The sequence below is a fragment of the Poromitra crassiceps genome (assembly GCF_964638095.1).
Source record: "Poromitra crassiceps genome assembly, chromosome: 2".
NCBI lineage: Eukaryota > Metazoa > Chordata > Actinopteri > Beryciformes > Melamphaidae > Poromitra > Poromitra crassiceps.
In genome coordinates, this window is record NC_139624.1 from 27,728,802 (window position 1) to 27,743,051 (window position 14,250).

The 14,250-nt window shown below is 43.9% G+C and overlaps 1 protein-coding gene across 2 annotated transcripts in view; it reads right to left on the reverse strand.

Moving 5' to 3' along the window:
* Positions 1 to 14,250, reverse strand: part of LOC310772275 (copine-8) — a gene marked incomplete at both ends in the record, with an annotated part of 185,612 nt that overhangs the window by 123,392 nt on the left and 47,970 nt on the right. For both annotated transcript variants that reach the window (XM_083632037.1, XM_083632036.1), the window contains one exon: positions 5,117 to 5,157. In XM_083632037.1, the coding sequence (XP_083488163.1) occupies positions 5,117 to 5,157 (41 nt within the window). The remainder of the gene's footprint in view (positions 1 to 5,116; positions 5,158 to 14,250) is intronic.

The following is a 14,250-nucleotide window of genomic DNA, read 5'->3' on the forward strand; positions in this document are numbered from 1 at the left end:
ACGTTAATGCTAATGATCAGTAAAAGCTAACATTACTGAAGCTCATAGAATATCAGAATAATATCAGATGGTATTACAGTTCATGCAAAAGATCTCAACCAAAGAGAAAACACATTAACACAGCCAGTAGAGTTAACTTTTTTGTTAATCCAACATTCAGAACAACACTACAACATTAATATAAAACAATGACAGAGCTTTAAAGACATTGGGCCCTATCGTTGTAAAAGCGGTATTTTAGCGTTTGCGTGTGTTTAATGTAGAGCGCAGCGTAAAATGAGGGCGTGCTTAAGCGCAGTTGTATTCTCCTTGCCAAGCTAATACCTCTATGCCCGTTATAATCATACTGGGCTTGCATGGGGTAGGCGTGCCACATGTCAAACCAGGCGTGTCCCCGCAAAATGCAGGAACACAGATGGCATTCTGCTATCATCGACATGCGCGCAATTCTTGGGTCGTCGGCAGTACAGACGATCTGTCGACAAGCTCTCTCCCTCTCTCTCTGTCCTCGGCACGCAGCTCTCACTGTTTCACCGAGTCCACTCTAAATCCTCCCATCTTTTCTCTTATAAATCCTCCCATCTTTTCTCGTCTCCCCCATTTCCCTGCTGCAAACACGTTTCTATTTCCCAGTCAACAAAAGAACCCGAATTGCATCAAATCACAGATGTTTTTATATGATGTGATGGGGACTTCTGCGACCTTCCAATCGCTAGTTATGGCCCCTTTTACCGAGCCCACATCCCTTCCTTGATGGAACAGACGGACATGCAGCCACAGTGACCTTGAACTTTGAACACCAAAATCTAATCAGTTCCTCTTTGAGTCCAAGTGGATGTTTGAGCAAAATTTGAAGAAATTCCCTCAAGGTGTTCCCAAGATATCGTGTTGATGAGAATCGGACAGACAGACAGACAGACGGACGGACGGACAACCTGAAAACATAATGGCTCCGGCCCGGCTATTGCCGGCTGAAGCATGAAAACTGAATTATTCATCTTATGACGATGAAACAGAGAAAAGCAGCACATCTTAGCATTTGTGAAGCTTTAACCAGCAAATGTTTGGTATTTTTACTTGATAAATGAAACAATGAAATCAATAAAATGATTAATTGATCATCAAAAATCATAATTGATTAATTTTCTGTAGCACTACAACATACTGTATTGTGACATGGTTCTTCTAGCTGTGGCTCCTGCATGAGTGATTTGAACAGTGAGGAGATGCCAGACGGATCGCCTCCCACTCAGAATCACATGCAGAGCCATGTGGGGCCGCACGCACGCACACACACACGCGCACACACACACACACACACACACACACACACACACACACACACACACGCACACACACACACACACACACACAAACGACTGTGTGAGTGAGTCACGGTCACATACTGTACGGCCAAATAAGAAAAGGCACACTTCATTTATTGCTCACACTCGTTCATTCACTCCCTCTTTTCTCCCCTTATTCTTTTCTACCTTACTTCTTTCTAGTCTTTCATTAATTCCTTCCTTCCTTCTTTCTGTCCTTCCTTCCTTCTACAATCCCTCCCTCCCTCCTATGTTAAAAATAAGTACAATACCAGGACCCTTGAAGTGATACCAATAGAGTTTGATAGCTTTTTTCTACTTCTTTCATTCATTCATTTTCTAATTCATTCATCCAACTCCGTCACATACACCGCACTCGACTTCACCACCACAGACTGTAAGGGGTGTAGCTGCTGTGGTAGTGCAGTGTTTTCGATACATTGATCCTTTCGTGGCGGTACGCCTCATCAACATTTTGTCCGCCACAACAGATGTTGACATCCCTCGCTCAACTCCACCTTGCCTCTCTCTCTCTCTCTCTCTCTCTCTCTCTCTCTCTCTCTCTCTCTCACAAACACACACACACACAGGACAGGACAAAGGACTCATAGCCATGCACAGACTGATGATTGGTTGGGTTTATGGTTGGCATGAGGTGTGATTATATCTTGTTTTGGAGACAGAGAAAACTGAATGCTCAGTTGCCTACGGGCTGCCGTAGAAATAGAAAGAAAAGATGAAGGCAGACGTAATTCTCAGACCACCACAAATGTTAAAATATGCGCAAATACATATGCAAACTTTACAAACAAAATGTCAATACAGTTGGTTAATGTAGATACATAGGCTATATAATTGGCTCGTTGTAACTCGTATTCCAGAGATATGGGATATTATTTACAATGTTGCGGCATCGGGTCATGGCTCTCTCCTGGCCAGCGGGAGCTGGTCTTCCCCGGCCGACAAGCGGCTGTCTGTCCGGGGGGAAGTGCGAGCCGGTGCCCTGCTCTGGGGCTGGGCGTAGTGAGCCAGCTAGGCACTGTAACCTGGATTAACTTTATATTGTGTTTGCTTGGTAATGTACGGTATATACAGAAGATACTCTTGCAATGCCATTTCAGCTGTCTATCACCATGGAAGTGAGATTGTATAACAACGAAACCAACCGCATATTCCCCTGCATCCACATGGCATCAAACAACAGTGTGGCTTATTAATCTATGTCTTGTTTGTTTAACAAACTGCCATGTTTTAAGACCACATGAACCGGGTCTCAGAGAGGGTCGGTGACGTATCAGACTGAAAACAGATATTGCCTGAGATGAAAGAGGGTTGAGAGGCGGGCCATAGCGTGTCGATGATTTGATTTGACAGTTGGCGTTGGCCAATCCTGGCGTTTCCCACCTGCAAATCGAGCGTGTTCTGGCGCTACTCGAGTGGGATCCAGAGAGAACCGGGCAGCCGTTTTAGGCTTGTTTTGTCGCCTGTGCAGACACCACAACCCTGTAACTTCTAAGAAAGGCTGTGGCATGAAGGCTCCTTTTGTTGAGGTTGCTGCAGTAATTTAAAGTAAAGATTACTTGACCTGTATGCAGAATATGTGTATAGGTATGCGTTTGTCATCATTGTAAACCCACAGCACAGTAAGGAGGATGTGAGGTGTTGCTCTTCATAGATCTAGCCTCTTAGGCTATGGCTAGTGTCCTCTAGTAAGAGAGTGGCGTCAGCGGAGGACCAAAATGCGAGAATCATTAGCCAATGAACAGCCAGGAATGGGTCTCGCGCTACTTTTGCATGGTAAAATAAAGCCGATAATGTACAATTTGATTCATTTCAAGGGATGAAAAACCCTTTCAAAGTACAACACTGTCTATTTTGATGCAACTCGAGAGTGCTGCTTTTTTTACTGAAGAGTTCCACTTTCTACTTCCTGGAAAAAAACTGGTCCATTGGAGTGAATGGAGATGTCGGAACTCTTCTATTATACGGCTCTGGCTATGGCTAGAAGTCCTACTGTATATACACTGCATCAGTTGCACTTTATTTAAATGTAGCAATGCTTATGTATTGTCCCTGTCAAATAAATGAATACAAAAAAGTTGCTCTCAAGTGCTCTCCCAGTGCACCAAATTGATGTATTTTACTTCAAAATGTAAATATATACACACATACACACACACACACACACACACACACACACACACACACACACACACACACACACACACACACACACACACACACACACACACACACACACACACATATATATACAGTGTGTGTGTATATATATATTATATCGCCGCTGTCGTTCCAGGACCTCGAATTTCCAAAACAGAGACTTTTCAGGAAGTAAAAAAAACCTGTTTGCTCTTAAACTACTGAACCAAATGTCGTCCAAGTTGGCACATGTCTTAATTATAGTTAGTTTCCCGCTGAATGTGTCATTACTTTATAAATATCTTACCTGGATAAGCTCAAATGATGTTGTTTATATTATCAGTCCGACTTGGAAGCGCTTTCTCACGGCCAGTCAAGCGGGAGGCAGTCGCATCCTCATGCACGAGCCCCCAAGCTCCAGGCCGCGGGGGCGCGCGCAGGAGCAGCAGCATTGCCCCTCGCCTCTCATGGCCGAATGGGGGCTTTGACATGGGGTGAGAAATAGTCTGACATAACGTAACGTTAACGTTACTTTATTCTCGTCAGAAAGCACTCCGATTTGCATGTTAAAACAAGTTTGCAGCCTAGGAATAACTGGAAAACATTTGATTGATATATTAACGTCAGAGGAAGCCAGGATTAGTCAAAACGATATGAGAAATACACAGCGCGTCTGCCGTGTGTCTTTTCCGGGTTTATTGTCCTGCGTGGGGGGGTACACACGGAGGTAGGGGGGGAATTTCGAGGTTTGACTGACAGATTGAGGGCGAATGGCGTTACGAGATTTACTCACAAGCTCGTTTTAATGCTTTTCCATTGGTTGCATTTGTTAAAAACCACACAGAGACGTGAAGGGTGACCAATGGCATTGATTCATGACAAAAAATAAAAAAGTGAAAAAAGGCACATTCGAGGTCCTGGAACGACAGCGACGATATATATATATACAGTATATAATACAGTCCGGGATGGGGGGGCATGCACCCAGACCCCCCTAGGGGGTCTGCAGTCCACCCACCACAACACCTAAAAATCCTGTGTGAAACACTGTAGTGGGCAAATCACATGTCACATTAAATTGAAGGACGCTTGTGGTGATTGTCTGCGAGCAAAACCATACAAATAGTTGTTTTTTGTATGTGTACAGAAAGAATGCAGGTATCATTTGACGGAAGAGGTTTCCATACTACTTGGTACTGGCTTATTTCGGTCGATACCTGTATTGAGTGCTGATGCATTTTGTATAATAAGACATTCTGTATGATAAAATATCACGATACTTGGCATTCGATATGATACGATATATTGCCCACAAAATATCGTGATAATATGCTGTATCGATTCCCCCTTCCCCACCCCTACTGTAGAGGTTTCCATACTACTGTACTGGCTTATTTCAGTTGATACCTGTATTGAGTACCGATACCCAGCCCTATTCCCTCCCCTACCTTCCTTGCTCCCTTTCTTTCTTCCTCCTCTTCGTGTACCTGAACATAATTTGAATCTCAGAAATATGCAAGGGGCAGGACTGGAGGCTCCTTTGCTAAAAAGTAAACCAAACTCTATTGAAATACTGGAGCATTGATCTATTAATAAGAGTGACAGATGAACAGAGAGGCATTTGATCTTACTTGGGTCGGATTTGGAGAAGGTGTCCCTGTCCAGCAGGTTTCTGTAGAGAGACAAACGGAGAAGGAGTCAGAAAGACGGTACTGTCGGCGAAGAGATGAAACATCCACCATGCAAACTAGGGATCGACCGATATGCTTTTTTCAGGGCCGATACCGATTTCAATTATCAGTAATGAAAGAGAACGATAACCGATATTTTGGAAGCGATATACATTTGCAGTAAAAATGAAAATCTTGGTGTCAAAATTTTGAATAATACAACCCGTTGTTGAAATGCATTTTCTTCAGTTTATCCAACTGCAATAGTAATTGAAAATATTCACACTATTAACATTAAGCAAAGTGTTGTTGATCTGTGTGTGTGTGTGTGTGTGTGTGTGTGTGTGTGTGTGTGTGTGTGTGTGTGTGTGTGTGTGTGTGTGTGTGCGCGTGCGTGCGTGCATGCTCAATCTAGTGGAGACTTGGGCACATTATCAAGATAAAGCTGTGGACTTATACTTTTAACAAACTCTCTTCAACTCACCACAGTAACAACATAATAAAGGGGGTTTCCCTCAGCTTACACTTGACACTAATCTCACGTCACCACACCAGGCTTTCTCTCAAAGGAGAATACTGACACAAACAATGTAATGGAATGTAATGTCTCGTCCTAGTTTCTTTGGTTCCATGTTCCAAAAAGAGAGTTCAGAAAACTCCGCTCTGCTTGCTGCCAGTGGAAATGTTTATTTTGTGGACGCTACCGCACTATTGGATCAATAAACAGCTTCGCTACTGACAGTGACAACCATGGCCATTTGATTAAAAAAGAGCGACGCTAAACCGTGGACATAGCCTGATACAGTGGACACGCTATATAGATGGAATTAAAACTACATTGTGACGTCACTTACTACACAACAAAAACAGCGGTGATAACTCAGATAAATTCTAGTTGCACAGGCACCAACGTTACTCAAAGATATATTATGCTATCATTCACTACACAAACAAGCTCTATTATCTTGCTATCGTTATCACTGCAACAAAGTGCATCCGTGCATTTTCAGTGAAACTCAGAAACATCTCTCTCGCATAGACAGACCTATTTCTTTCACACTTTGCACTGTGCGAGGCTGCCAGACAGCGCTATACGAATCATAGGTCATAAGATTGTGGTGTTTTTGCAATGTCTGCATAGATACCTATTAGGGACAGTCCGTTATTTATGAGAGGGGGGGGTATGGTGCAGGGGCGACTTTGTTTTCGTTTTTTTCCTTCACCCTCCCCATATCTATAAATATTTTTCCATGTCCATCCCTGAGTGCATGACCCTCCCTCCACCATAAATAACCACACTTTATCATATTCACACCAAAGGTAGTACTGAAGAAAATATGACCTTTTCCGATGATTTGGCTACGTTTGATAGCGCCCTATGATGCCTCGGGGGAGAGAGGGGGGCGGGGGGCATATAACGTTTAGTACCCAGCCCAATAACGGCCTCATCTCCTAGTTATAAAGCCTACAGTAGCCTAGCCAACTGCATATGTGTCAACAATTCCAGCTCTGAAACAATATTAAGCGATGATAAACGTTTCCAGTCAATGCACCAAGCAAACAGCAGGACCGAGTGAGTCATCACCGAAACAACCTATTCTGCAAACACACACACACACACACACACACACACACTCGCCGTAGTCTGGGAGCAACAGCTCGTCTAATAGCCGACTCAGAGCTAAAAGTTTTGCTTGCAACTTTTTGTCTTTTGTAGACTGCAATACGCATGCAAATTTCTCTTTTGTGTCATTTGCTGACAAACGTTGCAAGGACACTCTTAAATTATCATACACAAAGCTCTCTTTTCGATTTGTAGATCTTCTCTCAGAAAACGCCATGTTGTTGTGTTGCTTTCTTCTCCTTCATTGAATTCGTTCTTCCGGTTTACGTGAAAGGAAGGAATGGGAGATACCAAGTCCAGTCACCATACAGGTAAACCATAGATATAAATAGGGGAGTAAACACGAATTTTGGAACGAAAAAACGCATTTAAAAATATATACAAAATACAAACTAGAACGACCGCAACGCGGACTTATGCCTCCGCCATTAGTTCATTCTGGAGTCCAAATCGCCATTTGAGGCAAATTGGAAGAGATTCCGTCAAGGCGCTCCGGTGATGTTGCGTTACAGAGCTTGGAAATTGGGTGTGTGAGAGGTCACAGTGACCTTGACCTTTGACCACCAAAATGTAATCAGTTCATCCTTGAGTCCAAGTCGATGTTTGAGACAAGTTTGATTAAATTCCGTCAAGGCATTCCTGAGATATCGCGTTAACAAGCTTGAAAATGGCGCTCGAGAGCTCACCTTGACCTTTGACCTTTGACCACCAAAATCTAATCAGATCATCCTTGAGTCTAAGGCGATGTTTGAGGCAAATTTGATGAAATTCCGTCAAGGCATTCGTGAGATATCGCGTTAACAAGCTGGAAAATGGCGTTTGAGAGGTCACAGTGACCTTGACCTTTGACTTTTGACCACCAAAATGTAATCAGTTCATCCTTGAGTCCAAGTCGATGTTTGAGACAAGTTTGATTAAATTCCGTCAAGGCATTCCTGAGATATCGCGTTAACAAGCTTGAAAATGGCGTTCAAGAGGTCACAGTGACCTTGACCTTTGACCTTTGACCACCAAAATCTAATCAGTTCATCCTTGAGTCCAAGTCGATGTTTGAGACAAGTTTGATTAAATTCCGTCAAGGCATTCCTGAGATATCGCGTTAACAAGCTTGAAAATGGCGTTCGAGAGGTCACAGTGACCTTGACCTTTGACCTTTGACCACCAAAATCTAATCAGATCATCCTTGAGCCTAAGTGAATGTTTAAGGCGAATCTGATGAAATTCCGTCCAAGCGTTCCTCAGATATCGCGTTAACAAGCTTGAAAATGGCGTTCGAGAGGTCACAGTGACCTTGACCTTTGACCTTTGACCACCAAAATCTAATCAGTTCATCCTTGAGTCCAAGTCGATGTTTGAGACAAGTTTGATTAAATTCCGTCAAGGCATTCCTGAGATATCGCGTTAACAAGCTTGAAAATGGCGTTCGAGAGGTCACAGTGACCTTGACCTTTGACCTTTGACCACCAAAATCTAATCAGATCATCCTTGAGCCTAAGTGAATGTTTAAGGCGAATCTGATTAAATTCCGTCCAAGCGTTCCTCAGATATCGCGTTAACAAGCTTGAAAATGGCGTTCGAGAGGTCACAGTGACCTTGACCTTTGACCTTTGACCACCAAAATCTAATCAGATCATCCTTGAGCCTAAGTGAATGTTTAAGGCGAATCTGATGAAATTCCGTCCAAGCGTTCCTCAGATATCGCGTTAACAAGCTTGAAAATGGCGTTCGAGAGGTCACAGTGACCTTGACCTTTGACCACCAAAATCTAATCAGATCATCCTTGAGCCTAAGTGAATGTTTAAGGCGAATCTGATGAAATTCCGTCCAAGCGTTCCTCAGATATCGCGTTAACAAGCTTGAAAATGGCGTTCGAGAGGTCACAGTGACCTTGACCTTTGACCTTTGACCACCAAAATCTAATCAGATCATCCTTGAGCCTAAGTGAATGTTTAAGGCGAATCTGATTAAATTCCGTCCAGGCGTTCCTCAGATATCGCGTTAACAAACATCGTACGGACGGACGGACAGCCGTACGTATGGACGGACGGACAACCCGGATCCATAATGCCTCCGCCTGGCTATCGCCGGCGGAGGCATAAAAATCAAAGTTGTATAACCCTCCCTAAAGCCAAAATAAAAAACACAAGTCCCTCCCCAGTACTCAAAAAAATATTTGATACCCCTCCCCCTTTCTGCACCATACCCCCCCCTCTCATAAATAACGAACAGTCCCTTATGTTTATTCACTTTTTGCAACTTCGGCATGGCAATACAATATCTACTGCCTCATAAACACACACAGCTCTGCTCCAGTCCAGTCCGTTCGCTCTGACACAACCGAGCCCCGAGCTGCTCTCTGCCTGTGCCTGCCAACGCAGGCAACTCAGATTCCCAGAGCCCACTGATAGGCTATTACTCGAGTGTAACCAATCAGAGATCGCTGTGGGCGACACATTGCTCCAGCAACATAGAGGAACAGAGACACACAGAGAGGCTGCTGCCAGCTGCATCAGAGCCAAAGTAGCGCATTTTTCCCCACCGAACAATTTATTTTCATTTTTTTTAACAACATACGAACTAGACAAACAAACAAGCTCAGAAAAAACAACAACAGACAAGCAAACAAAACAAAACAAAACAAAACCAATATCAACATTCAATATTAAGTCGTGCTACCAGTCGTGTAAGGTGCTTATATGCTTGTAAGAGGTATTGGGCCCTATCTTCGCAAAAGCGGTAATTTAGCGTTTGCGCTCGTTTAACGCCATGCGCAATACAAATTGGGGGCGGGCACAAGTGCATGCCTGTTATAATTGTACTGGGCATAGGCGTGCCACATGCCAAAGCAGGCGTTTCAGCGCTAAAATGTGGTGATAGATGGTATTATCCTATCGTCAGCAGCGCGCAATTACTTTGCGCTAAGAGCTTTGAAAAGGACCTCTTATCCGCTAAAACAATCGCTGTGCTTGAGCGCACCATAATCTCCGCGCAGCGCAGAAACGTCATTACGCACGGACGTGCCACCCCAGGACATAAAATTCTGCTGCTAAAATTGGGTAACCAGCAGATTATTCGGTGAGGCAATGAACTATAATTCACTGAGAAACTTTTATCACATTGCAATGAGGGGTTATGGTAAATTAATTGAGAAAACCTGTACATTGTAGCCTATTTGTAATAGGCTATTCACCTTCACCTGCTATAACCCGGAGGGTCGTTGGCATCACAGCCGATCTGGCACAAGCCTCGGCACGAGTCGAGTTTTAATTGAGTCCACTGTAAATCCTGCAATCTTTTCTTTTGTCTCCGCCATTACCCCGCTGCAAACACGTTTCTATTGTCCCACCCCAGTCAACAAAATAACCTGAATTGCATCAAAACTCAGATGTTTTTAACAGGTATATGATGCGATGGTGTCGTTATGAGATAGGGATAATATATACAGTCAATAGGCCTACACCTATCCAAATTACGCATGGGGAGAATTACAGCATGCCTCACGCAAATTGTATTAAGGACTGCGAAATGGGAATCTGATTGATGTAACGCCCAGGCATTGCCAGGCCACACCTGTGAATAATTCTGGTGGTTAACACCGCCCAAATTGCGTTTGCGCCATGCATAAATGATTTGGCACGCCTCTAATCTGCGCTTGTGCCCGTTGTTGTGATAAGTTATCCTGCCCCGCAAGTATGGCATCCTCACAATATTTTGGGGCTGTTTTAACTTAAAAACAGGGAGGTCACGTCTACCCAAACAATTATATAATTTTTCAACAGTTATGTTTCTGTATAAATCATTACAATTATGCTCCCGTGAGGTGGGGATGCTTTTTTTTGCTGCCGGGCGGGGGTGCAAAACTCGGCACAACACCTGGACAAATGCGCAATGCCTGCATTAAGGCACGCGCAAACAGGTGCACAAGCGTAAATAGGGGATATCGCCTGTACGAAGATAGGGCCCATTGTGTCCGGGATCCCACACAGGGGGTCCATGAGGAACCAACCTGGCGAATCACCCATAGCCCCGTAACCTCAACGAGGTAGGCCAGAAAAGGGTCCCAAATGGCAGATCATTTCTTAAGTGAGTTGGTCCTCAGAAACCTAAGTCTCTCCATCCGTATAACAGAGGTCATATCCGTCAGCCACAATTGAAAAGAGGGTGAAGAGGGGGACTTCCATTCCTTCAGGATTCATTTGGCAACAGTTGTCCCCTGTGTCAGAGACTGTTGCACAGCTGTAGGAAAGTTCAGAGGAAACTCCGAGCAGCCAAAGATGGCAGGCAAGTTCTGCCTCCGGCTGAAGGCTTACTTTGTAGGCCTTAGAATACCAATCAAATACTTTGGACCAGAATTCCGTTAGTGAAGGGCAGAACCAAAAGGCATGAGATAGTGTGTCCTCCGACACTTGACACCTTCTTCACAGTGGTGATACAGTAGGGAAGATCTTGTGTAATTTCAGCTTGGAATAGTGGAGAAGGTGAGCGACTTTAAATTGGATCAGCTGGTGAAGTAGCGCATTTCTTAATTAATTTATTATATCAGCAACCGGCCAATGAAAATGCCGATACAGATAATCGGCAAAATGTTGAATATCGGCCCGAATAGGCTAGAATTAAATACTCACACATCCCTACCTATTAAAGAAACAAATATGTGTATGTTATAGCAATATGGGGATATGCCAAAATTAACAAGCTTAATGTTTTTGATTTGATTTATTAGACAATTCAAACATAGAGCACAGGGAAGCATGTATAGTATTCAGAAATGGTCAAGGACAACACAATAAATGCTGTAACCTTATTTCCACTGTGGTCCTAAGGGGTAAAATGGAATTATATGCAATCATACAAAACAATTGGGTTTTTAGACAGGTCCTCCAAAGTAGAATGTATACCTGTCTGGTACAATAAACAAACTTAACATCCACAGCTAAAATCTGCCACCCATCTGTTTTGCAGCCAGGGTGATATCCTATACCGTAGGTTGGATTTGAAGTTGGGGCACTTGGGCCACTGTGGCAGGGTTATGGGCTGTGTGTGTGTGTGTGTGTGTGTGTGTGTGTGTGTGTGTGTGTGTGTGTGTGTGCTGCGTGCGTGCGTGCGTGCGTGTGCGTGCGACACTGACGTGTGTGTGTGAGACATGTTTTCAGGGTTTCCACTTGAGAGGATAATGTGAATGAGTCATGTCTCTCTCTCTCTCTCTCTCTCTCCTCTCTCTCTCATCTCTCCTCTCTCTCTCTCTCTCTCTCTCTCTCTCTCTCTCTCTCTCTCTCTCTCTCTCTCTCTCTCTCTCTCTCTCTCTCTCTCTCTCTCTCTCTCTCTCTCTCTCTCTCTCTCTCTCTCTCTCTCTCTCTCTCCCTCCCTCCCTCCAGAGGCAGGCGGAATAAAACAGCTGCCATCTGAGGCAGAGCAGAGAGATGTCTGCAGGAATAAAGGTACCGACTAAAATAGTCTCCGTATTCTTAGCAGAGATTTTCCCCAAATAAAATCCCACAGCAGGGGTCATGTGCATGTCAGGGTTTCCTCTGGCTTTATTCATATGAAGAATGATATTATATCTCTCTAATGAAGAGACAAATGGTTATACTGTACATATTCAATGACGTACTGGTCTATCTACAGTGTCAAAGCTGAGTTTCCGTTGTCGGGTAATTGCCAAACTTTGGGGCTGCACTTCCACAGGAGGAGGCAGTGTAGCGATCCTGAGGGAGTGAGTGGATAAAGCCAGCACAGCACGTTGGTCTTTGGCCATTGAGATTGTCCCTTTGGCCGACTGGTTAACGATGTGTTAGGCTTGTAATCCAGAGATCACAGGTTCTAAACCAGCCTCGTCTGTGTCTTGACGTTATTGTCAGAAGTGGATGATGGGATGGCCGCGGGCATCGGGCATCGGAGGCATGGTCGCCCTGGGCCAGTGGAAAATCGGTAGCGCGACTCTGGAGTATAAGATGAGCCATGACTCAGGACAGGGCAGGATTAACACAGTGTGATGCCCCAGGGTGACCCAGACTTGAAGTGCCCCCCCCCCCCCCCCACACACACACACACACACACACCAAAGTGAAATTTACTATGACAATAAATACCACAGATTTACATGACTGTATTGCTAAAGTATAGAGCCTCAACACACACATACCAGACACAAGACACAATGTAGATGATGTGGACTAACATCATCACATACGAATACAATTGGGCTAATTGAATTCCAAGAGTCTCAGCTTTCCAGGCACACTCAATTTCTGCAATTCCAATTTAGCGGTCCTATATGAAGACATATTCAAATAGAAATAGGTAAAAAAAATAACACATTTATAATGCATGCAAAAAACAGCATTTTTTTTTTTTTTTTAATCAAATGGATTAGCATAAAGTGGGCACGTCTGTAAAGGGAGACTTGTGGGTACCCCTAGAACGCATTATTATTCAGATATCTTGAGGTGAAGGTCAAGGGACCCCTTTGAATATGGCTATGCCCGTTTTTCCCTTTCCAACTAACTTTGGAGCGGTATTTAGCCCCCCTTGCTGACAAGGTAGCATGTCATGGTTGGTATCAATGGATGCCTTATGTCTTCTAGTTTCATATATCAGTAGTTTTGCTCTAGCTATGATCCGGGCTTGACTCAGGAGTACGTCGAAGCGCAGGTGGCTGGCACTTCCCACAGGAGGAGGCAGTGTAGCGATCCTGAGAGAGTGAGTGGATAAAGCCAGCACGTTGGTCCTTGGCCGACTGGTTAACGTGTTGGGCGTGTAATCCAGAGATCGCGGGATCCGGGAAACTGAAATCATGCCGGACAACGTTGTCCGGCACCATTCTTGTCTAACGGAAACGCTAGTGTCAAGTAAAATCAAATAAATGCTTCTCTTTTGTAAAATATGGACTGGACACTGGACACAAATAATGATTGTTCAATGCATTCACACACACACAACCACTCTGTCTCATGCTTTTCTCTCTCTCTCTCTCTCTCTCACACACACACACACACACAGCTTGTGCCTCATTTCCACTGACAGTTTTGGAGGAGTCTTTCGTCATTATTTAATGTTACTTCTCTTCAGTGCAATATGTTTTGATAATGACCTGCACAAGACGTTTGCTCAGTCAAGTAACGTTAACATTAGTTAGAGGAGAACGATAGCTGGTGTTAGCTAACTATTTAGTCAATATACTGTTGATGCTGTTTAGCCATGTTATCTGCCTCGGTAGCTAACGTTAGCTTAGAGAGGGTATTTATCTGACGTTATGTTAGCTACTCCTCAAACCTGCCGGTGTAAATTGTTTATGTCTGATACGATGTATGTTGAAGCAAGACGTTTTAATGTACCGGTAACCAAAATATTGCCAAATAACAGAGGTAGTGTTTCCAATGCACACCAGCTCAGCACCTGCTTGCTCCTCTGCATGCATTTTGTCTTGGTGTTGACTTTTTCTTTTAAATAATCGCACCCTTTTGTGGTTACG